Source organism: Varroa jacobsoni, unplaced genomic scaffold (genome assembly GCF_002532875.2).
Source record: "Varroa jacobsoni isolate VJ856 unplaced genomic scaffold, vjacob_1.0 scaffold_179, whole genome shotgun sequence".
NCBI lineage: Eukaryota > Metazoa > Arthropoda > Arachnida > Mesostigmata > Varroidae > Varroa > Varroa jacobsoni.
Genome location: NW_019213081.1, coordinates 126,425 through 150,057, shown reverse-complemented (window position 1 = coordinate 150,057; position 23,633 = coordinate 126,425). Strand labels below are relative to the sequence as shown.

General features: G+C 37.2%; 1 protein-coding gene across 1 annotated transcript in view; it reads right to left on the bottom strand.

Annotated features, from left to right (window-relative positions):
- Nucleotides 1–23,633, bottom strand: part of LOC111271750 (ephrin type-A receptor 3) — a 55,552-nt gene that overhangs the window by 4,875 nt on the left and 27,044 nt on the right. Inside the window, exons 7-9 of the mRNA XM_022852732.2 lie at nucleotides 18,046–18,257; nucleotides 12,369–12,557; nucleotides 5,555–5,740 (exon numbers count right to left, since the gene is read on the bottom strand). Of these exons, the coding sequence (XP_022708467.1) occupies nucleotides 5,555–5,740; nucleotides 12,369–12,557; nucleotides 18,046–18,257 (587 nt within the window). The remainder of the gene's footprint in view (nucleotides 1–5,554; nucleotides 5,741–12,368; nucleotides 12,558–18,045; nucleotides 18,258–23,633) is intronic.

Genomic DNA, 23,633 nt, shown 5'->3' with positions numbered 1-23,633 from the left:
TGACACAGTCATGAAGAACATTTATTCAATATTAAAGAATCTAACTTTTTGTTTATATAAAATTTGAAAAGAAACCTTTCTTATAGTTTTTATAAAGGATACTGCAGACTGTATTTTATATAATACAAACGGCTATTACTTGAAGTAGTATACTATTGACTGCAAGGTAAAAAAATGATAATTTCCGCAGAATAATTAATCAGATTCAGATACAAATTGTTTACTAGAAATGAGTATGTGAGGTTTCGTGGGATCTGCTTTTCATCAAAAAATTGTATTCGTTAATATAAATATTGTTCCCTCAAAGGTACTTTTGGAATATATCTTAGCTCTCTTAAGGACTTTAACTTATTTTTGTCGTCTCTTCAAGGTTTTTTTTAGATATGGAAAGAAGGTACATCATTGCTGCAATTCCCAAAGTCGCTTCTTTACAAATCCTGCCATTTTTTTTATTGCTCCGCGCGAATGTCGTGAAACTTCAAGCCAGTTTTCCTTATTGCAACCCAAGCTAGTCAAAAGAACATAGTAGACTGTACCGTTGAAATCGAAAAACATAGTAAGAACATTCACATTCTACTAAATCTAACCTTTTTTTTTGGCCTCGGCTCTTCAAGCAGCTTTTATTGGAACGATTGGACTTAAATTTAGATACCATATCACCAGGCATGACCGTTAAAGCACTTCAAGATTCCGGCTGACTCCACTTAACCGCTCTTGAGCGATGTTTGTTTTGCGCTGTTTTTTGTTGAAATTCAAAATTTTTTTCCATACCCGAACCGTCCGCAAAAATATATTGTTACGAGCCAAATAATATCCCAACATCACCAAAAACTTTTAAACAGTGATTCATCGATTGTTGATAATCACTTATATTTTTGGACAGTGTTATGTGTTGTTTATAGGCTCTGCGTATATGTTAAGAACGTCACCTTTAACTTGTTTAAACATACCATTTGTAAACGCTTGCTTTATTGTTATTATTTATCTATTATATTATTAATCATTTGCCATAATACTTATATGTTCGTAGTACTAAATACATAGAGTGATTTCATAGAAGGATTTCGAGTTTGATGGGTGTCGTCTTTATGGAACAAGACGCAACCCTTGGAATGAAGCTCATAACGCTTTAGAATAGTTTTTTTTAAATTTATTTCGCTTAGTAGCCACAAAGTGTATATATACTTTTTCACTAACACGAAAGATGGAAAAAATCGTCCAACGCACTCTTGTTTATACTCTTGTTCAGGTTACTGAGACCGGGCATTTCTAGGTCGCTAAAAACAACTCATGGACGAAGAGTCTTTACTTGAAGTAACAATCCTATTAACATTTTCATTGAAATACTATTTATTTTCAGGTCCCTTTCATATTTCATGTTCAGGATTTTAATACCTATGCGCGAATCCGTCAAAAACACAGTATTCCGCACATTGTTCACATTTTAGGAAATGCAAAATTAAAACACATTAATCAATCGTCTTACCAAGACGCTAAAATGTAGAGGTATCTGTGTTGCAAAGTATACAAGATCTCCTTAAACATTTTATTAAATCGTGTTTAATGAACCGCAAGTGATTTTTGGAATACATTGGCCTTTTCAATAGTATAGTCACCGTCCAGTAAGGTGTGATTCAAAGCATGACTGTCGCGTCCCTTCCCATTTCTCAGCCTTAGCAACCCACTCAATTTCGTTTGCCGATCACGATGTTTTTTGACGCGCAATACGTTGTCTAAAAATATTTGGAACTTTTTTATTTATTAGGAGGATGATTAATTTCTTAATTAAGGTTAAGGCATTATATATTAGATATGTTACCTACATATTACATGTATTACGTATATATTAATATTACATATTAGATATATGTTAGATATAAGTGGGAGCGCATTGTCGACAACTATGATTTGTCTTTAAGGAAGATTGCGTTTCAAAAGGCGTCTATTTAAGGACAAGCTGGACATTTGTAAACAACATGCCTTCCCTTTTAAAATGCTGTGTACTACAGCAAATACATCAAATGCATTTCTCTTGACACGAATAACGCCATATCATAGACATTCGCGTATCTAATCACTAGTGAAAAAAAAAGCTAAAATTGACTGTTATAGAATGTCAGACCTCTAACTTAAATATATTGGTTACTAGTAGCTCCTACCGGCTTACCAAAACGTTTGAACATTTAAATTCGGTTAAAGATTAAACCTTAATTAATTTAAGTATTATTAATTAAGTAAATAAAATGTTATATTCAAACCCGTCTATTCGTCCCGCGACCTACGAGTTACCCAATAAAATACTCATTTTTTGAATACACACTTCATTCGATGTACTTTTTAGATTTTTAATTAATATTCTTTATATAATTTACTAATTTAATTAATACTTTAATTAATAATAAAATATTTTTTAAATCTACAACCTCCTTAAATGTGAAATATCTGTTCAATAATGTTACTTTAGGTCTTTAGGTGGCTACAGAAGTAGAAAATCATTCACTTAGACTGTCGTGGAAACTTAACGAAATTGAAGAGGATGGCCAGCATTTTAAGAGATCAGTGAATCTCTTACTCTCTATAACGACATTTAATTTTGGGCTTGCTTCTCCTGATGTATTTCGATATTGTTTGATATATTGTAATTTGGTCTTCCACACATGCACAGATCCCTGCGATTAATCAGTGAGCACAAGCTGCTCGATGCATTAATTATTTATTATAGCCTTTCATTTAGCATTGAAGGTTAACAATTTATATTTTATTATATCCGATCGTTCTTGGTTCCTTTTAGCGTCAGAATTTCTTATTTCAATTCGACGTCAAGCTAATTCTATTTTAGACATTGCAGTTAATTGATCTGCAATATTTAATTAAAGTTACAAGTAAACAAAAAAGTATTCTACGTTATTAGAATACAGATGCCGTATCAAAATGTAATTTTAGCTTTAGTTTATCTTCATAAAATACAAATACACATATTAAGAGATTTTTAAAAATGGGAAAAGGAAATCAGGAAAGTACAATATGATTCTCTTTTTGTCATAGCTTTCGTTATTGTCGCAATTAGCTACTTTCTAATCTTATAATCTTTTATGACATTAGCTACTTAATGTACTGTAGATATTTATTTTTCTAATTCGTGTGAACATGGAATGTTATTTTCATTGTGAACTATCTTCAATAACATAGCTTACATCTCACTATGGCAGTTTAAACGTTGCTACACGTCCAGTAGTTATAGAACTCACTCCAAAAACATCGTCGAGGGCGCAACTAGAAAACGCTGGTAGATAGGACCAGAACATCAATTTTAGTTTTGCATTACGCAGATTGGAAAAAATAGGGTAAATTTATTCGGCTTTACTATATGACAAGAATCTCAATCTTTTTCTTAACGTTTCTAAGTGCGATTCGTATATTTTCTTGCAAATTCCTTCGTTTTAACCAAAGTAAGTTATGACACGAATTTTTTAGAACTTTTTGCACTCAGCCGGACTGCATAAGCAGTATATTAAGTTTTCGAATAGAAGTTAAAATATTATTGACTTCGATTATGTATTACGGTACGCTAATAACAGTTTAAGTCTAAACATGCAATACCAGAATAACATAGGAACCAAAAATTGTACTAGATTCGTTTTTTAGACAACACTAAATACCTAAATAATCGTACGACTATCAAGCTCATAACATTGCTTACCCAACCAAATGAATAATTTGGTTGGGTAAGCAATGTTAGAAGTTATAGCACTTTTCGCGAATTTTGCATTAAAATGCTGTAAGAGACTAAAATATCTCTCCTTGTCCTAAAAAGATACCGAAGCACTATCACTCAATCGACATGCCTATGAAAACAAACATATTACATTGTGTGACGTAATAATAATAGCGTTATCCATGCCTGCTAAATAACCTAGCTGTCTTTCGACGTTATGTGTAACTTCTATCGCCTAGATAATGTAATACGAGACAAAAGTTTGGCACTTAATTTATCTTTACCAGTTGCACCTACTATATTCTGGTCGTATCCCTAATTTACACCAATTCATGATTAAAGATGTATTATTTCAAGCAGAAATCCAAGAGAAAAATTCGACAAAGTTACTTCCACGGATTAGACTCTGGCCGAAGACGTGAAAAGTCGTGTCATATACGACATAAAATACATATATTTCAGGTATTAAATATTTTTATTTCTAAAAAATCTACTAAAATGAGAGCTTTTTGTCTTTTATTTTCCTGCAATTATTGTTAATCCTTGAATTAACCTTAAATATCCGGAATCACTAAGTCGATCAATTCCCTTACACCAGATAACCCGCACGGTCCACTGAAATACTATGTCCATAGCATGGGCAGCATCGCTTCGCTGCATGTCCATGGACGTCTTTTACAACATGAATACTCTGCGGTTCTTTCTGGTCTATAGCATACAATTTCGAGAAGATCTATCACCATGGGCCACGGCCAATTCAGTCTCTTAAACGCTAATGAATGCAAGATATTTCCGTAGTAAGTACTTGTGCAATTTGCATTATTTTGCCAAGCCGGCTCAACTTGTTACTTCGCGGGCAATCTCAAGTTAAAGCTTCTCCATTTATCGCACCTTATAATATCTGAGGGTGCCTCGGATTTCTCCCTACGTTGGTTCAGGGCAAGTTATGTCGGCCGTGATCGCCAACCAGCTAACCATATCGAGAGCTGTGGTGGATTATTAAGCGTACCCGTTTTCGTGTATGCACCCAAACTCAAATCGACGGTTATGCGGGTAGCGCTGTCGACATGTGTCCTAATTGAAGAACATGGGATCGCGTCTAACCAAGTTTAGGTTCTAAGTACCGCAGAACCAACAACCTTGTTAGCGTCTTTTGCTATTTTTGCTATCACGTAATTATGTCGCAGTTGCTTTCTTGAAGATACTCAGTCCGCTCATCGTGGTGATAATGTATCTTTCAATGATTAAGTACTCGCAGCTTCTGTTTTATTAAGTTTTTCGTCTCTTTACAGCTTGAACGATAAACGTTATTATATTATAATATATACTATAATATAATAACGTAAGTAATATTAAGTATATATTATAATAACGCTACGTAGGGCTTATAGCGCTTCATTCGGCCAAAATATCAAAAGGAGATGTAGATGGGACAGCGATGCCTCCCATAAAAGAGACAGTCAAGGTCTTTCATGTATTCCTACTGAAACTGGAATTTCGTCACGATAATGGTTCAATATATAACTAACTTTTATTAAACAACGTGATAGCAAAAAAAAAAATACTTATAATTAGTTTCAAAGAAAAATTGCAATGCAGTCCAATATTAGGAAAAGCGCAATACCCATTTTATAAAAAATTGTTATTTACCTATGGTTTGCTAAAATCGATAAGTAGACAATTATTTCTTCATATAAATTTTTTTGCAAATGTGACATTCACCCGGGTTTTTAAGCAAGCAAGAGCACATTCAGCACAACGTATCATTGACATTCTATATGTCACACATGACATGATTGCCTGTGAAGTTAGTTATGTTTATTATGGCACAACACTAACCTGGAAATAGAGAAGTTGCTGATTTTAGGTGTCATCTCTGGCAGGTGGACCATTACGCTGCGAGTTGAGAGACATCCGTGACACACGCCACGGTGTGCTAAGTGCTTCATGCCATCGGCGAGGGATATTGCTATTTCCATTAGCCGGTATTCTGGGATGCTGCTTATTCGATTTTCCGTTTGCTGTCTGAACCGAAACATCAACAGTTGAAACTTCATTATTACCATATGGATGCAACTATTTTTTGACTAGAATGGAACTTCTAACAATGTTTGTATTACACCGGTGACCATTCAAAATCAATTACAAGCAGATACTGAGTAGCTATTTACAGTAATAGCTTGTGTGGTACTGATCAATGCGCAAACGTTTTGAAAAAACTCTAGCGCTATTAATAAACGAAATTTCATAAATAAATAGTGGTCACTTTAGAGTCAAACGCAGTGTTTAGTGCTGAAGATTAGTGCTCAGTGATTTAATTTTTCTTGTTTGAAGGTAAAAGCACTGATAGAAATCACCACGGATTGCTGAAAACGGCGGGCATGTAGCGGAAAACATTTCGCTACTGGTGCAAGCATTTTAAGAACGAAAGTTGGGAGGTTAAAGACTACGGAGGAAATGTGTGGTGCATCAGGATCTCAAATAGAAAAAGGCATTGCTGCCACCACGGACGCTATTCAGGACACACGCACGACCTTATCGATACACTTCAATTAACACCTAGATCGAGACAAGCGAAATTGAACAAGTCCGCGTGATTTCGATGCAGCGATTCGAATTTGGCGTATTCTACCTTCGACTCAAGGAAAGTCATGATTCTGAAAAAACCGTCAAAAAACTCTCGAAATTCAGATTACATTGTCTAGGCAATAAACAGAAATGTCATTGTTTTACATGGTTCTAAGTATTTCAAACCACAAAGTAGCTCTGGACCACCTATATCAAAGCGGACCATCGTTTGTCGCGAGTTTATCGTTTGCAGGCAGGAATAAGTTCTTTGCGGCCACTCAATCTATCTAGTCGTTGGCGCATTTTATCATTATACCGAATGGTGTGGGATCATCATAGCGAGCAGTTCGATTTTGATGGGACAGTCATTCGGGGCAGACATTCATTAAACTCATCGCTAAACATCTTGACTTAACATATGCACCAAAATAAGACTGGGTTAGTCATTTACATGCATTAGCCCAAAATGCCAGGCGTTGCTCTTCCATTTAGTCTCTGCGTGAGAGCTTTCCCAAAATACATACGTTTATATTTTATTAATTCTTCTTGAATCTGTAATTACATACGCCATTGTCATTTGGAGTAAAACATTATCTAAACATTTAAACGTTACATCAATGGACCTCGTTTACTTCTCTATTATCAAGCTTGGCTGGAGTATAGCATTGCTTTTGTTTTACAAGTAGACAGCCTGTTGTATGATACACAAATAAGTACAGTACGGATTTATCACGAGTCAAAACATCTGACCTCCGCTGCCATAGGCTTTTTGACTGTCTGCAAGAAAGTTGTAGGGTTTGGGGTAGCACACATGTAGTGGGATTTTTATCAACATTTTTTCTACTAACAAAACTGCAGTCGAATGTTTGCATGGTGGTCTATGTGGAGTTGGGGTTGTTTTTGATACCAATCGAATGCTCTCGCCGAGTTGAATCAAAGTACAACACATGTCCCTATACCCGAACCTCGGTTTTAACATCGAAAATGCCCCCGAAGGCCGAGACTCAAAATGGTGTTCTATGCAAGAAGGGTCGTTTCGAAAATCCCTATATCTAAAATCTTTAAGTCTATTGCGGAGTTTGATTAGTCTACCCGGCAGTGGGCTGAAAATGCGTTTTCAGGTACTTTTTGAACAAATCTCCTTCAAGTATCAATTGGGATATCGTAGCGACTAAAATAACAAACAGTTGTTTAGAAATATTCTCAAGAAGTTTTTTCTAAACCGAGGGGAAGGGGGGGGGGGGGGTAGCCCTACTGATCGTAATGGTAAAAATGCGATTCTAAGTGTTTTGGTGAATTTCTAATACATGTCAACTGAAAAGCTGAAGCGGCAAATGTACAATTAATTTTCTTTAGCTTGTTTTCGAAAGAAATTACCAAGGTATATAAATGGAACGAAAAACGAAAACAAGCAAATTTTGGTGACGTCCCTAAAACAGGATCAACATGTCAACCGAAAGATACCGAATGCCTATAGCCTTATTAAGTGTAATACATATGATTACTTATTGATAAAAAACTGAAAAGCAGAATTAACACATTAACCAAAACATGATGATCATAAAGTATTCACATCTTTATTTATCTCAATATGTGCAATTATTTTTTTGTAAAAAGGAAAGATAAAACCCATAAGCCTTGCTAACACCCCAAAAAAGAAATAATCTTCATTTAATATATTATGCCTTAAGGTTTCATATAAAAGTTAAAAAGATTTTGACTTTATGACGTCCTTTGGCCTTAGTGACGTCCCACAAAGAAAATCAATAGGTTAGCCATCTCTATCAATCACAATGTCTATTAAAAGTTGATCCCAGGTTATCCCGATTCACGCATGTTCCTCAGAGGTTGGCTTACGGCCGGCCAATTTACATACGTCCCGGAAGCGCTGGTATATATAGTCGGTGCCAAAATGGTGTCCCGTGAATAAGCCCTAAACTTGAGTTCCGTAAGTAAGTGAGCCCAACACTTGCTACATAACAAATTGTCTTCAAGTCATATTATAGAAGGACCTGTGTGTAAACATCATAGCTAACTATTCAGCCGTACCATGCCGTAACGATCATGGTCAAGGATAGCTACCTAAAATGGTGTAGACGTGAAGAAAACTGTTGAAACAGCAGAATAACCAAATGAGCACCCTTGAACAGATAGTGAAAGGCAACACATCTTTACGCAAAAACACGAGACAAAACGGAAAATCGACATCGGTTTGATGCTATGAAAACATATACATTGCAAAACAAACGAACAAACACGAGAAGATGTCCGCAGAGATCGGCAGGATGGACAAAATTTTACCGTAAAGCCTACCTCCTCAATTCAATTGTATAAAAGGACTACTTAAATGATATAAACTTGCCTAAAAAACTGAAAGTATTGTACACAAGCTATTAATAATATCAGCAAAGGCTTTTCAGAAAATATCAGAGGGCACGCAGGCAGTCTCCGTAAACAAGATTACCAAAATAGAAAAACGAATCATTTGCAGATCACCTCAGGATCACATCTATCTTATAACTGCTTGGAGTACGTATTGCTGTTTATTTTGGTGAAGATGATTGGCTTTATAAACTGTGCATGACGCGACACAAAAGGTAATCGCCTTGAATCATTATGGAAATCAATTTAATCATGTTGCGGACCCTTTATTTCAATAATATATGGTCTGTCTGATGCGTAATTTTATGCTTGACGTGATAAAATCTCTACGATCGATTATGCATAAAACATTCAGTGATGCCAAAAACAATGAGGAAAAATTCGTAGATGTTGAGACACGTTCCATCTTCTCATCTTCATTTCAAGGCGAACCAAGGCACATAGCAGAAGTTTAACAGGACGGTACGATTGATATTCGTACGTATAGAAATGTATATTACTAATGATGACATGCAAAGCGCGTTAACCATAAATTGTAAGGCATTTTACCGAGAGCCAACAACCGGAAGGTAGCCCAGATTTGATCGAAAAATGTTTTAGCTGAAAAACCATTTCTATAAAATACCATATAAAGAAGCTCGACAACATTATTATATATCTGACAACCAAGAAATACCAAAAAAGCGGGCTGCCATGCCCACATTATGTTGGGACTCGATGAGGACATCAAACCTCGATCATAGAACTACGATATGTTTGTGCAATGGGAGTTTTCGCAGATTACAAAATGGGCCAACAGCATCGACATCAAAATTACATCGAAATAGCATGTCACATACAATGCTAAACTTCTGAAGAGAGTAAATGAATTCACTCATTGGGTGAACATAGCTGATGTTTCTGAAAGATTAACATCTGTGCAATCGCACAATACCATTGAGGTATTGTTCGTCTACTTCCAGGTTCGTTTTGTCCTTTCCTTTAAATATATTTCGCAATATAATTGATTTGCCCGCAAGTATATTTCAACGTCGAGGTGGCAATTGTTCTGAGTCAACTTACTCAAATTCTACACTTGGGCCAAAAACAAGCGCAACAACATAAAACACCTAGAAGCCCCGAAGTTCTCCACTTACTGCACAGAGAATTTGCTCAGTTGTCTCTGCACGCTTGGGAATAAATCTATTACTTATTGTTATTACTTCATAATGTTTGAGAACCAATATTATTAGGCGTTTTTCTTCCACCATTAAAAACTGCTTTTCGACTATTGGCAAGAGACCATAGAAAATGCGAGCAAACCCAGATGCCTCATGCAATTCGCGAGCTATTTGTGATTATGCTAATGATGGGAAAAGCCAACAATTCACTAAATATATGATTCCTTTTCAGAAAAACAACGCCTCAAAAGATTACAATAAAGACTGAGAATTGAGGAACAACGTGACCCTTTCTATTGCTGACATCTATAACGACAAAATTTATAGATATCTTCAGGTAAATAAAAAACTTTAGTGAAAAGCTCAAATATTTCAATTTGTCAACCTTTCCATGAATACCAAGAAAGCAAAAACGCGGACATTCCACGGAAATTGCAGCAAAATATTAAGGAACAGAACCTCATTGTAAATCAAAACCACTCGCAAACCATTTTTAAATAAACAACGAAGAAAATAGAAAATGTCTGCGGCTCCTTGAAAAAAAATAACGGTTCAATGATTTTCGTCGGCGCATTAGGGGAGCAGGTACAATCTTTTTTACCTGCTCCCCGAAGCAAGGAAAGATGGAAAAGTGCAGTACCACCACCAAAGATTGCGGCAACCTTGGCGCCCGGAAGACGAGCCGCGCATCCTAGAACAAAATTTCCATTCATGTCAAGGAGGATAGTATTCAAGATAGAAAGGGATTAGAGAAAAACGACAGATCTACTTCGTACGGCGGCACACATCTGAGAGAAATGCCGTATGGATGAGAGGCCTTCGAAATCGTTGGTCGAAAGCCTGACGGTGTATGTAGCAAAGATGGACCCTTTGGAGGAATCTTAGCTGCTTGTTTAGGCGACTTCCGTCAGTTGCAAGCAGTAGTAAAAAATAGCAATGTCGATATAACTGACGGCTCTATAAAAGAATCGTATTTATGGAGGCATTTTACAATATTCAATTGGTTTACCAATATGCGGTTAAACGAGCTGACGCCAAGTACTTCCAGCTTCCGTAAAACTCTAAAAAACGCCATTAATAAAATTACAGCGACGGAAAATATTAGTTAAAACGGGATTCTATACTACAACGTATCGATCTTATATATACACCGACATCATTTAAAAATTCTATAGATATTCTCACTAAAATATGCATATTAGTGTCTGCAAATTAAACAGATCCTGAATATTAACAATACTTGCATAAAATAGTTTTTTGATAATTTCAGGGAATATCACGTGTTCCATCCAGTAGCGGCGATCGCCGATGCATATTTCCCCACAGAATTTTTCAATAGTCCATCTGGACTGCCGCTTTAGAATCTACAACTAAGGCAAGGTCTACCGATCATCCTTATGAAAAACTTAATCCTTCCCAATTAAAGCCCAAGTATTATTGCTCTTGATATATACAGCCATATTATTCTAATAAGAATTATTGGGGGTATATTTAAAGATTACATTCTTGTGCTTTCTAAAATTACTTTCAATCTTTCAAAAGACGAATTTTTGTTTTGGCGACGTGAGTTTACGGTACAACAATGTCTGGCTGTGATAATTCATAAAACACAAGAAGGAACAATGTCCTCATTACTTTCAAATATCTTATATTTGATCATGTCCAAGTAAACGTTACCTTCAGTCATGTGCAAAACTTCCAAAACGTTACGGCTTTCCTTCAAAAGAGCAAAAACAAGAATATCACGCTGCATGGTATTCTGCAACGTTATCGTCGTCAACAACTAAGGACTCACTTACTCGTAAACCGTCCTATATACAACTCTGTTAATTCACATATACATTGCCTAATTACCGGAACTACGACCGCGATGCTCGATGACATTGCGTCTACAATAATAATAAAATTATTTGATTCGATAAGAAAAACCAATCAGTCCTTTTCAGGGCTTTCAAAACTCAAAGATCAAACAAATTTTAAGAATAATGAAAAAAAAAGTTTCAAAATAAAAGTAAAGACTAACGTCACCTCTATAATAAAAGTATCTATAATAAAAGTACTATATTTAACTGTATAATAGAAAAATAGTTGCGGAGCGGAGTCTGCGGGTCCATTTATGTACTATATATGTTACATAAAATTTTGATGTGATCTTTGGTTCACCTTAGTCTCTTCATAGTAGCTTTTGGATTTGTATGTTTATTTGAATCTAGGACCTCGAATCAACAACGCCCAACATCCTTATTGCATGTCTCAGAGATAAGTGATGCCAAACCCAAGACTTAGATCTAGGGTTGATTTAAGCGCCCAGTCTCAGCTGCCTATAAAGGCGCAGTTTTTAAACTCATAAAACTATTTTTTACACAGAGTGAAAAGATCCAGCTAAAATTAGGAAACAAAAAATCGTATTTTACCGAGATTCAATCGTCGCATAGCGCCTTTTAAACTAAACAATAAAATATGTAGTTTACTAATGCTCGAAACTGAACAAAAATTCAAATGTGCTTACGTTAATGCGGAAGTATGTATTTTTCCTCACCTACCTGCTAGCCAGTAAAACTCCTCTGAGTGGATTATTCGGATGTTCAACTGCCATCCACAATGCATCACCTTCTTCGCAGCCTCCGATAAATTCAACTACGTTTGGATGCTTACCAACTTGCACAACCGTCTCTAATTCAGCCAGTAGAACTCGTCGTTCTCTATCCGACAAAGCAAAATGTGCTCCACACCTGCCAATGATGTAAATGAAGCACTTCAGTGACACGTTTATTGCCATCTTGAAATGTTTAATTTCAAGATCAGTTATATAGTGGACACCCTACGTACATAACCCTTTATCTCTGTTAAAAAAGAAAGGCAAGGTCAACTCCGATTTCACCTAAAATTTCTGCCTGGCTAAGTGGACCCCGAAAAAAGGCGTACCTTTCATGGTATGAATGTAAAGTCGATTTTATGTTGCAGTGTAGGATCATTTTTCAGTTATCGAAAAATGCGAGTACCAGAATGAATGTATAGATGTATTATAAAACTTCATCATCATATGTATTTTAACTTCGTATCTGTTAAGCCCTAACTTCATCAGTACATCAACATATTCCTTGACTGCGCATGTTCTGGCCAAAAAAATCGAATTTTTTTTAAATCTTTCGACTCGTTTGAGCATACAAGCCTATTTACCATGAAACATTAACCCTACGTTTTGTTTAGAGGTGCTTATCGGTTAAACAAGGCTATATTGTGTATATGAAACAACGAATATATATATATATATTAGAACAGACGCAAAAAATTCTTTATATTGCTACACATCTCCACACATGCATTTGCACATGATCGTAACAGTATCCTTATTCGGCGCAGACCACGAGTACCCTAATATGTGAGGCATCCCCCTATAAGTACGCTTCCTCTGGCTGAAAATTTGCGTCTTGGCTCGATGCAGCTCGCAGCGTCTAGCCCTAGAGTCTCTTTTAACACTACTGTACCAGTACCTCTTTTTTGTCAAAAAGACCGTTACGAAAATTCCTTTACATAGAGTTACAGACACGCAACTAATCCAAAACTAGCTCACTACTAATAACCACTAGTTGACTATTACCAGAATTCGTTTCTTCTAGCTTTTAACGGGTAACTGATTTTTTACAGAGGGAAAGCGTGACAAATTGGCTTAACTTTTACGATAGTAATGCTTTATAGGATACTGGTTGAGCGAAGACATCCGTTATTTGCGTTAATGTCGCCTTGATTTTGAAGCATCGTAGTGCTCAGTAAACAGTCGTAAGGAATATTAAGGAGCAAGAACTTTGACCAGGCAAAATTGGTAAACTGATCGTCGCGTTTTAAGTTGAAGCAAATGGATTTTTGCTGATTTTCAGGTATTTCCTTCATCGACAAATTATAGGAGTATCTGGCAAGTTTTGATCAGCGCTTTAGTCTCTTTTTAAGAAAAACAGAAAATGATACATTTTTGACCATGACTAATTACATGCGTTCGGTCTGGTCTGTGCTGAAAGGTACCATCCATCCAAAACAATACTTTGGACATAAAACACCTATGGGAGTGGGCCAATGCAGAAAGTAAGAATGGGTACGGTCACGTCTAAATGAAACCTTGTGCACAAAGCCTAAACCACTTCGTGTATCTCTACATTATAACAGCTGTTATAACATTTATAACAGCTTACGACTGCACCAAAACGTGAATACTATCGAAAACTGCTACCAAAGCTGTGCTCACGCAGTCTGTCACTGCTGACCTTGAATTCCGCGTTTGAGACACAGCCACCCCGTTACCTGCTGATCAGACAAGAATTTCGGCCATGGATGTCTCTTATCAGGATCAGCGAGTTTCTAGAGCTAGGTAGAAGACATATATGGTCACTTTGTCAGCACTACGGATGAAGCATTAAGTTAATCTCTACCTCTCCAGGCCTTAATAGTAACTAAGACAAAAGATTTTGTTTCTACTATAAACTATTTTTATTTTCTCCCTCGAACACTTCAGTTCTGAGCCCTATATCTGCCGTACTAACTCGTTCGAGTCATTTGTCGCCTAAGCTTCGCAATCCACAACACACTATATTCTCTGGCGGCTTCTATGTTCCTCGGTATCCACTTTGTCGCACTTGAGCATATTCCATCACCCGCTACATCCGTACTGACGCCTAAAAACCCAGAGACTTGGCTTCACTCTAGGTATCACGATCTTACGAGCCGCCCGGCTTCCTGCTCTTTGCTAGTAACCGGCTTTTCTTCCGTGATAGTGCATTGACCACGTCTACTACTTTCACGGACACATGAAGTAGTCCGGAGCTCAAAATCGAACATAAGTACACTTCGTTTTGTGCTGGAGGCGGTCAAAACCTCTATAGTAACATTTATTTATTAGAAGCAAACTCAGGGGACCCGCAAAAAACCAGTAATCGTTGGAATAGCTATCTCTATGCCGGCGTTTTGTTGAAAATCAGGTAGTCGTATGGTATCGGACATTTCAACTGGTTCAGCCAAAGAATTTATGTATATAAGTGATAGACGGGACTCATCAATTTTTGGTCCTTAAAGAATATGTATATGGCATTACATATGCACATCATGATCACGTCGCTATTTCCTTTCTTAAGGTGCTCTGTCGATACACTATAAAAGGTAATTATCTAGCAAAATGAAGATATATGCATTTTTCGTAGCCGACGAGAAATATGCAAGTTTTTAAATCGAAATTTGTGGTCCTGGCCAATAACTTTTGACAAAATTGTTATTGAAATGCCGTTGAAAATCTGAACTTGACATTTTTAAAAATAGTAATTTTCGTCAATTAAATACACGCCTTGAAGTTGTATTTGTCAGGGTCAACAACTTCTGCCACCTTTTTACGTACTGAAAAAAGTTCTATATGGAGCTTATAGTTGCTCATGGTACTACATGAAAACAAATCCTCAAAGAGATCGCTTAACAAAACTTCAAACAAACGTCGAAAAAACTTATTTCTTGCATAATTGACGGAATTTAACTGATAAAAATTTTGCACAACATTATCAAAAATAATAATAATAATAAAATCATAATATGCCCCATTCATTTAAGCAGTGAAGCGGCAGAAGCCTAACCAAAAGTATGTAAAGAAACGTAGCTCAAACAAACAAATAATTGCAACAGCAGTAAAAGCGGTAACTACATTACAATTAAGGGGAAAGTAGGACGGGTTCTCTACGTTCGAACCCGGGGCTATGTACACTTCATTTCATACTAGGAACGAGCCTTCTGGTAGAATGCTTAACGGCAATACCGGACATAAAACTTGAAACAGAGGTTTAATATGGGCGTTTATGAAATTGGTCGCAAAACAAGAGCAAAAAACGGAATTCCAGAAATTGAACTTAGGGCATTTTTTGGTGAAAAAAAGGTTCTCATCATGAGGAAATAAAAGGAACAAATAGGAATTTGTTAGCTAGGATTAGTAATTTTGAAAAACAGTTTAAGGGGGGTTTAAAGTACAAAAAAGTGGGGCAACACGGAGACATTTGACGAAGAAACGATTTAAATAGGTTTTCCAAGAAATATTTTCATGCAAAAAGGGATCAAAAAAGTGGACAGGATTTTTAAACTAAAGCGGGTCGATAATCACTCGGTCAATGATAACAGTAGGGATATAAAAGGAAAAACGACTAAAAGAACTCTTACTGTATCATTTGGACATGGTCCATTAGGATGTCATCATCTGAAATTCATAGCCTGACATTAAGATCTCCCAGAAGAAAAACGGAGACACACATTTAGTGTCAACACGATGTATAAGCGTCTTGACAGCATTACAGAATAAGTGCAGGATAAGTGCTGAATGCAAGTGTAGTTTTATCAATGGAGGAAAAGGTAGAAGAGGCTAGTCGTTTATGTATGGACAGGTAGTTGCCTGTCGCCATACTGGTGGGGGCATCATTGATGCAAAGCGTTATAATCATTAAAGGTAGAGCATTGTTCGGCGTGATCAGTCAACCACATCGCAGTTATATAAGATACGTCGAACTTGTGAAAGTGGATAAAGGCTTTCAGTTTTGCTGTCGTGCCCTAATTTACTAGAGTTAAAGAAATGTTAAAAAAACTCTTAATCCCTTTTTGTCAATGACAATATGAAGAACAAGGACATATATGTTTGAATTCCTGCAAGCGCTAAATCTAGGTGAATTAACACGGAAGTGGAGTCTACAGGATAGGATGCTCATTACAACTTTTTTAGTGCAATAAGGTGAACAGTGTGCATTATTGACAACCTAGGGGAAGTAGATGGAAATAAAAAACAAGTCGTAAGTGAAAACTTCAAAATTGGCGCAGTGTGCTATTAGGTAACGTGTGGGCGTACTAAATCTCAGTTTTTACTCCGATACGTTGAATCACCGGTCCGTGAGATATGGCACTGCGATGCCTGTACCCCTTATGGAAAAAAAGACATGCAAAATGTGTTGCCCGTTGTCATAGTTACAGCTACCGCCATTACCATAGTTTGCATACGGTTACGGTCGCCGCCACTATCATACCAAGTGGGATAAGAGACAAAAGAATTTTTTATACGGAAAAGTACTTTGCCCTTAGCGCGAATTAAATTCACACTAGCATTAGACTGACGCACTGCACAGCATGCGCTATTAACCAGGCTACCCCGCTCGGCACGAGACAGCGTTGAAAACAGCTTGGCTGTAGTTGGCGTGGAGCCAGGTTGCGATACCACCTGGCGATGAACTAAGGGAGGGAAGCACAAAAATTTAAGAGTAACATTTCTGAGTTTAATTCAGATTGTGAAAAGTTGGAACGCCAAATAGAGGGTGATCCTGGGAGCACCTAGATTGACATTCTTTGTCTGGAACCACAGCACGCACACTGATGTTATACTAGACTATATAAGACTATATGCTCATTCAAACAGTAGTACGATGCGTCAGCAAGAAAAACGAGGAAGAACAAAAATTAGTCTCATTTTCGTTAATTCAGAACTAACAAAAATGTCTCATATGTAAATTTCATATCCAGATCATACGCGGTCCAATTTTCCTTATGAAAGGGCCAAAATAAGGTTTTTGCAACATTTTTGTAGGTTTGTAAGAATATAGAATCACTTTTCGTAAAGTACAATGGTGAATATCACATTTCAATTGACACAATTTTTCAATTGACTTTACAATTTCGACCAAATTTTGCAAGTGTAACACTTACTTTATGTTCAATATTTGAGCACAACTAGATCTATGAAATGTAGAGTCTAAGAAACAGCGACTGAACATTCCAGCTTTCGGCTTATTTTTTAAAGGGGACTGCTCTATTGCTGTCAACAACAGAAGAACCTTACATAGAATATTGTCAAAATTAATCTACGATAAGTTAGCTAAATGCGGTGTTTAGCGAGAAATGTGAGCTTCCGTTATGTAACTATACACACGATCTAAATGTGCTAAAACGAATGGAAGTATATAACGACATTACGTATTTTCTGCAAAGAATTCTTTGGAGGAGGACGGTTACTCATTTTAACAGGTCGCACAGTATATGTGAAAAAGGTTTTCAAGAGTGTAATCGGGGAAATTCCGGCTGCAAAAACCTAATAAAGATTTCTTTGGTAACTAAAATTTAAATTCCTACGAATCGAAAGTTAAGATAAATATTCGAAAACAAGAGGTGACCGTTTCATCCTTATCGAGACGTGTTCACTATAGCTTTTTTTACAGCTACCTTTGTATCTGTGCGGAGATCTCCTCTCCATTCCGAAGAATCTTTCCCACTCGCACGAGCCCGAACATGCCCTGACCCAACACGATATCGGATATGTGGAGCTGGGGCCGCGGGATTTGCCAGTAGAGATCGCACAGGCGACTGTAGAATCCGTTTAGGTCAGCACCTTCTTCCAGATGCAGTTTGCCATTCACTCCAAAATAGCCGCTTTCCTGTTACATAACATTAATAATATGTAATAATACAACCTTCTGTAATATAGATCATTTAGTAATCTGATGCGAACCAACTCCTTAGCTTCCTTCCCTGTGCATTTCAATTTACTAGGTGCTTAACAATTATTTTGTGGAATTTTGCTCTCAGTCTAAAAGTCATTCAACGTTCGTTACTAATATAAACAAGACTAGGTTTTATGACTTCTATAGATATACAAAATACAACAATTTAATTAACTTTTCGAAATAGCGAGTAAGTCATTAACAACAAGGGAAGCTTACTAAGAAGCGGCTATTGGTAACTTTATCTGAGAATAATCTCGACGGGTTTCCGCGTTACTGGTCTTTAATTATTAGACATCATTCAGTTTAATGATATCAAGGTCACGCTTAGAATGTCATTGGATATTATTTGACTCACACCCATATCGTGTACAAAGTCAAGATGTGAGCACACCTCATGCAAATAGAATCTGGGCACCAACGCGGGACAATATGCAATATTTCGACCACTTTTCTAAGATAGAATAGTTACAACATTCATAGACAATTAAAGAGGGTTGAAGAAGCGTCGTATGCTTCCTGGAGAAAGAACTGCTAATACGATTAAACAAATATTCAATGGATTATGTTTAATACTGCCAAAAATTTACTTATATGAAACGATAAAATCTACTCAAGTACAAATCCTATACGTGAAGCTAATATATCAATCGTCACGTTGTTTTCGTGACAATGTTTTCGATAACTATTACTGTCTACGACAGCATTATATAGATTGCTTCACGTGCTTTATGTATAATACGAAATTTTATTTTTCTTCGGAATTACCACATTCCGCTAATACTTTTCTCCTTTAAATAGGATGCTGATACCACTCGGTATTGCGCATAAATTTAGGCACAACCGCAAGAGCCAGCAAGCCTAATAAATAATCGATATATATAATTACTAAAAGTTTAGGGAGTCTGACACTGATCGGCCTTTTAGGGTAAACAGGCTGAGCTGATTTTTAAGGTCAGCACAGGTTCGCCTTGGAAAAACTCCATTCCAATGAAATCCCACTCCAACACATACTTATTTTCCTGCACGAGGCACAATTTCCTATTCCTTCTGCGCTATGCGATTTTACTCGATCCAAGGCAACGCGGCTAATCGATGTTTCGTGCTACTGGAAGCAAGGCGCGACGGTCGTAAGGCTGAATCTGTAGAGCTACTATTCTATACAGCTAACTGTGCTCACTTGATGTCTCAATAAATGCGTAACGGGGAACGGCGTGCTAAGTTGTGCTCCTTTCCAAATTCTGTTCAAGGTAGACAGTAAATCAACCTATTACGTGTGCCCTGCACAGCCGTTATCTAAACGGCGCTTACAGCTTATCAATGCCCAGATTGTTTTGCTGTCCTTGAACTTTTGCAAGCTGGGCTTCGACAGGACAATTTATATATTTGATCCTTCCGATTCTCCCATTATTGCGTTTCTCTATTGGGCAAGTTTACTGATTTCTTTAGGTAGTAAGATTACACAGATGAAACTAACAAAGCTATTAGAACATTTCAGCAAAGAGGGAACACCATTCTAGGAGAATATCCAACCAGTACTAGAACAACGTAATAGAATACGACATGCTAAGCAAACACTTGGCTGAATTTACGTAGGGCGGTCGCATAAGAACTGTAACAGCTTGTTTATAAAAATGTTGATAAACTATCGAACGTTAGCTTCCACTAGATGTAAGCTGACAGCGGAATTCTGGATAGAGTAAACCTGTTGAAACATTTTAATGGAAGAATGATTTACGTGAGGCGCGGAAACTTCACCGGGGTAACTAGTATTAATAGACTAGCTGAACCAAGCAAAAGTCGATTCAACAGCATTGAGCAACTGGTATCGAAGGATTTCAAAAAGATCTGAAAACGGGTGTTAGTGGTCTGCAGCAAATGGCTGCAAGGCATGTTTGAATAAATTTTCCACGAATCAAATCCGCTCACATGAAATAGCGCTCAAGCAAAACTCATTAGGTGAACAGCAATTAACTGCTGCTGTATGTTATAGTTTAGGTTAGGTTGGCTGCACTATCAAGTATTGTACGCTGTTAAGTCACCAGCGAAATATGCGTCCAGTCAGCTTAATTATGTTTAATGATATTTATTTTGCGGTGCGGGAAGAAGTCTGCCGGGTCTTCATGTATTTATCTATTTGCCTAACTTTGCTTCCGTCTATTCGTCAGATTCACAACGACTTTTTTAAGCGGTCGAACTGAACTGATGTTTTTGTAAAAATTCATATTAAAGATTTGCATGCAAGCCTAAGCTAATTGACTAAATACCGCAGATACGGTTCCCAGCATTGCCTGCGCAGATAGATCATCAATTTGAAAATCAAGTTCAGACAAAATCAATATGCAAACCGACACATTGTGTTCACTTAATATTTAACTTTTTATTAGCGAAAAAAAAGATTAGCAAATCTGTAAGCCTTGGTAACGTATTAAAGCTAAACGAAACACAAAATCATTACGAAATGTTTATTGTATCTTCAGTTATAAGAGTATGTAAATATTTATTATAAAAAAGGTTAGGTTAGGCATTTCTTTTTCGTTTGCAATTTTCGTTTGATATAGTATGTCTAAAAACTTTTTTAAAAATTATAAATTGTAAAACAAACCTTAATGACGTTCCAGGTACAGTATCTATGGCTTAGTCTACCCTATTAAGCGAATATTTACTAGAAGTACTATTTACTAAACGTCCATTGACAGTCGGCCGATCTATTCACGCATACACAATCAATCAATTTTAAAGATGCCGTAATCATGTTGTACAAATGTACCAAGAACCATCACATCAATACAAATGTAGGATTGACCTGAACAAAACAGGCTACAAAGGTAGCTGCGAAAAGATAACCGGTGAGGCGGGGCAAGGCAATTGCAAGGGATAATCTCTAATATACTTGATCAATTGTCTTCGTTAGCCTAAATTAACATAGAAATTAAATAAATTAATTAACCACGAAATGGACGCAGAGCAACATCCACTAGTCTGTTTTTGCTACCCAAATTGACCCTTCTAGTGGCCGAACTAGACCGATTTCTTTTGGGTCGCTAAAGTTCGACCCTAAGAAGAGCTGCGCGTAAGATGTAGTCAATTAAAGAAATAGTTTTTTCCAAAAGAAGTGTGTCTTTTCATTTCACAGAGAGTGTTATTTTTACTCCATTATTTTATTCCATAGAGAATGTTAATTTTTGTAATTCAAATATGATTTTAAAGACATGGAACTTCAGACAATTAGGTTAATCCCCTTGAAAAAGGTATCGCCAGTGACAATGCTAAAGAAGAACCAGTCTTTAAATATATGAAAGAAGCGTAGGGCTTTAGTACGACTGAAAGATCAAAATCAGTAACTGTTCGATGTATTTGAACTGTTTGAAGTTATTCGATGTCATTCGTCTGTTTGTTTACACCAACGCTGCATCTGAGGTGTTCGTACATCATCTAATTGCTCAAATCGCACCGAATATTCAATCTAATACCTATTCATACTTATTGTATCAACAAAGTTTCCACTGGTTTACTGTGATTTATCTAGCCTTAGGCAGCCCCTTTTACACAACTCTGGGCTGCATTTACCTAGGAATGTTAATATTAATATTTGTTGTGCTTATTTTCTTATTTGGCTGCGCTGTCGGGGTATATCTCTGAACTTCCGCTTTACTGCTTGAGAGTCATGTTATTTTTTCTTCTCGATGAGAGGCTTGGTCACAAGCTTGTCGTGTCGCCTGAGATTCGATTTTGCCGCTAGAAGACCTCATACCACGCCATGCCTTCCGGCCTCATTTATAAATAACGGCACGCGATAACGGCTTCCTATGTCTGTGGCAGGGGAATATGGAGCAGTATTCCTCATTCGACGATTTTGTATACTAAGCCATTCGTAAATACATATGCTGTGATGCGAACTTCCATTCTCAACCTCCAGAGTATTAACCGCAATCAAGAGCTCTTTATTTTGGCTCTCCGTACCCTGTCCAGTTCAACATTGTTGCTCCTGTTCAAGGATAAGGTCAGCTGGGAGAAAGCATCCGCATTCATGTTGGCAGTGATTTTTTTGAACAATCTTGAAGTCGTACTCCTGCAGAATTAGGTTAGGTTAGAGCAGAGTTAGAACCAACGAGTCAGCGTCGTATAAGAGGTTCGGCTTGCAGGTACTTTAATGCATCACTGTCGGCTTTAACCTTTAAATGTCGTCCATATAAATATAACGAAAAGTTTTTAACCACCTACATTAGTAAGATGCTCCAGTGGGATGTTATTCAGATTTCGGAGCAGTGACATCCCACCTGAGCAATCAATATTATCATATATTCGAACATATTCGATACACTGCTTCTCAGGTAGCAAACATACATTTCTCTACTTCCAAACATAGACCGGCAAAATTGACGCCAGTATATTTTGCAGATGTTTCTTGCAGGGATCTTAATCCGGTAACTAGATTATAATGTCACTAAGACGGACAAGAATCATATCTTAGAGCCCAAACGACATTGCACTTAGTTTTTGGAATTTCGCTATTACATTGGAACTCAAAACTTGTTTGACCTGTGTATTACTAAGTCAGCTGCATACAAGATACTAATTTCCTTGGGGTTTTTATTTGGTCAGAAAGGCCTTTTAACAAAATAAAGGATAAGAATAGATGTAGATTTTCCCCTGGGCAAGGCCAGTTGTCTGTGCATAGACCCACATTAGCCAGCATAGGCATAGCTTTAAGCCGTCTAAGTCGAAGGCTGTCTTGATGTCGACAAACACTGTGTATAGCGTGACGCGATCACCGCTCTCTTGACGTCCATCAAAATTCTGCACGCCGTTTCGTTCGAACCGTACCTCTGCCATAAACCTGAAGGCCATCTGGGCCCTCCGGGCAAGACTGCACGTCTAATTAAGCCCTCATTTGTGCTTTCAGAGGTGAAAGGGTTATACTGTAGGTTAGAGATTCTCAACTAGATGTTGCGCATAAGTTTCGGTATATACAACGTCACATACAACTTCATGGGTGAGTTTTAGAAACTTGTCTATATCAGGCATCGCGAAAGGAGCTTCGCGTTTGACAGTGCACAGAGGTGCACCTGGGGTAGTGAGGTCTATCATTATGTGTATGAGCACGAATGCTTGCGCCTTCTCACATTGGATCATTCTCACCTTACAACTTTACCCTATACATGGTTACCTTCGTCGCAAATATATCAATAACGGAACTTCCTGACGTTCTAAGAAAATCCGTATAATGGGATGGACCACTCAGTAGCCGTACCCCGCAAGCATGCTTTGAATTATGCAACTTCCAAAGGGGAGATACGAAGGACAGCG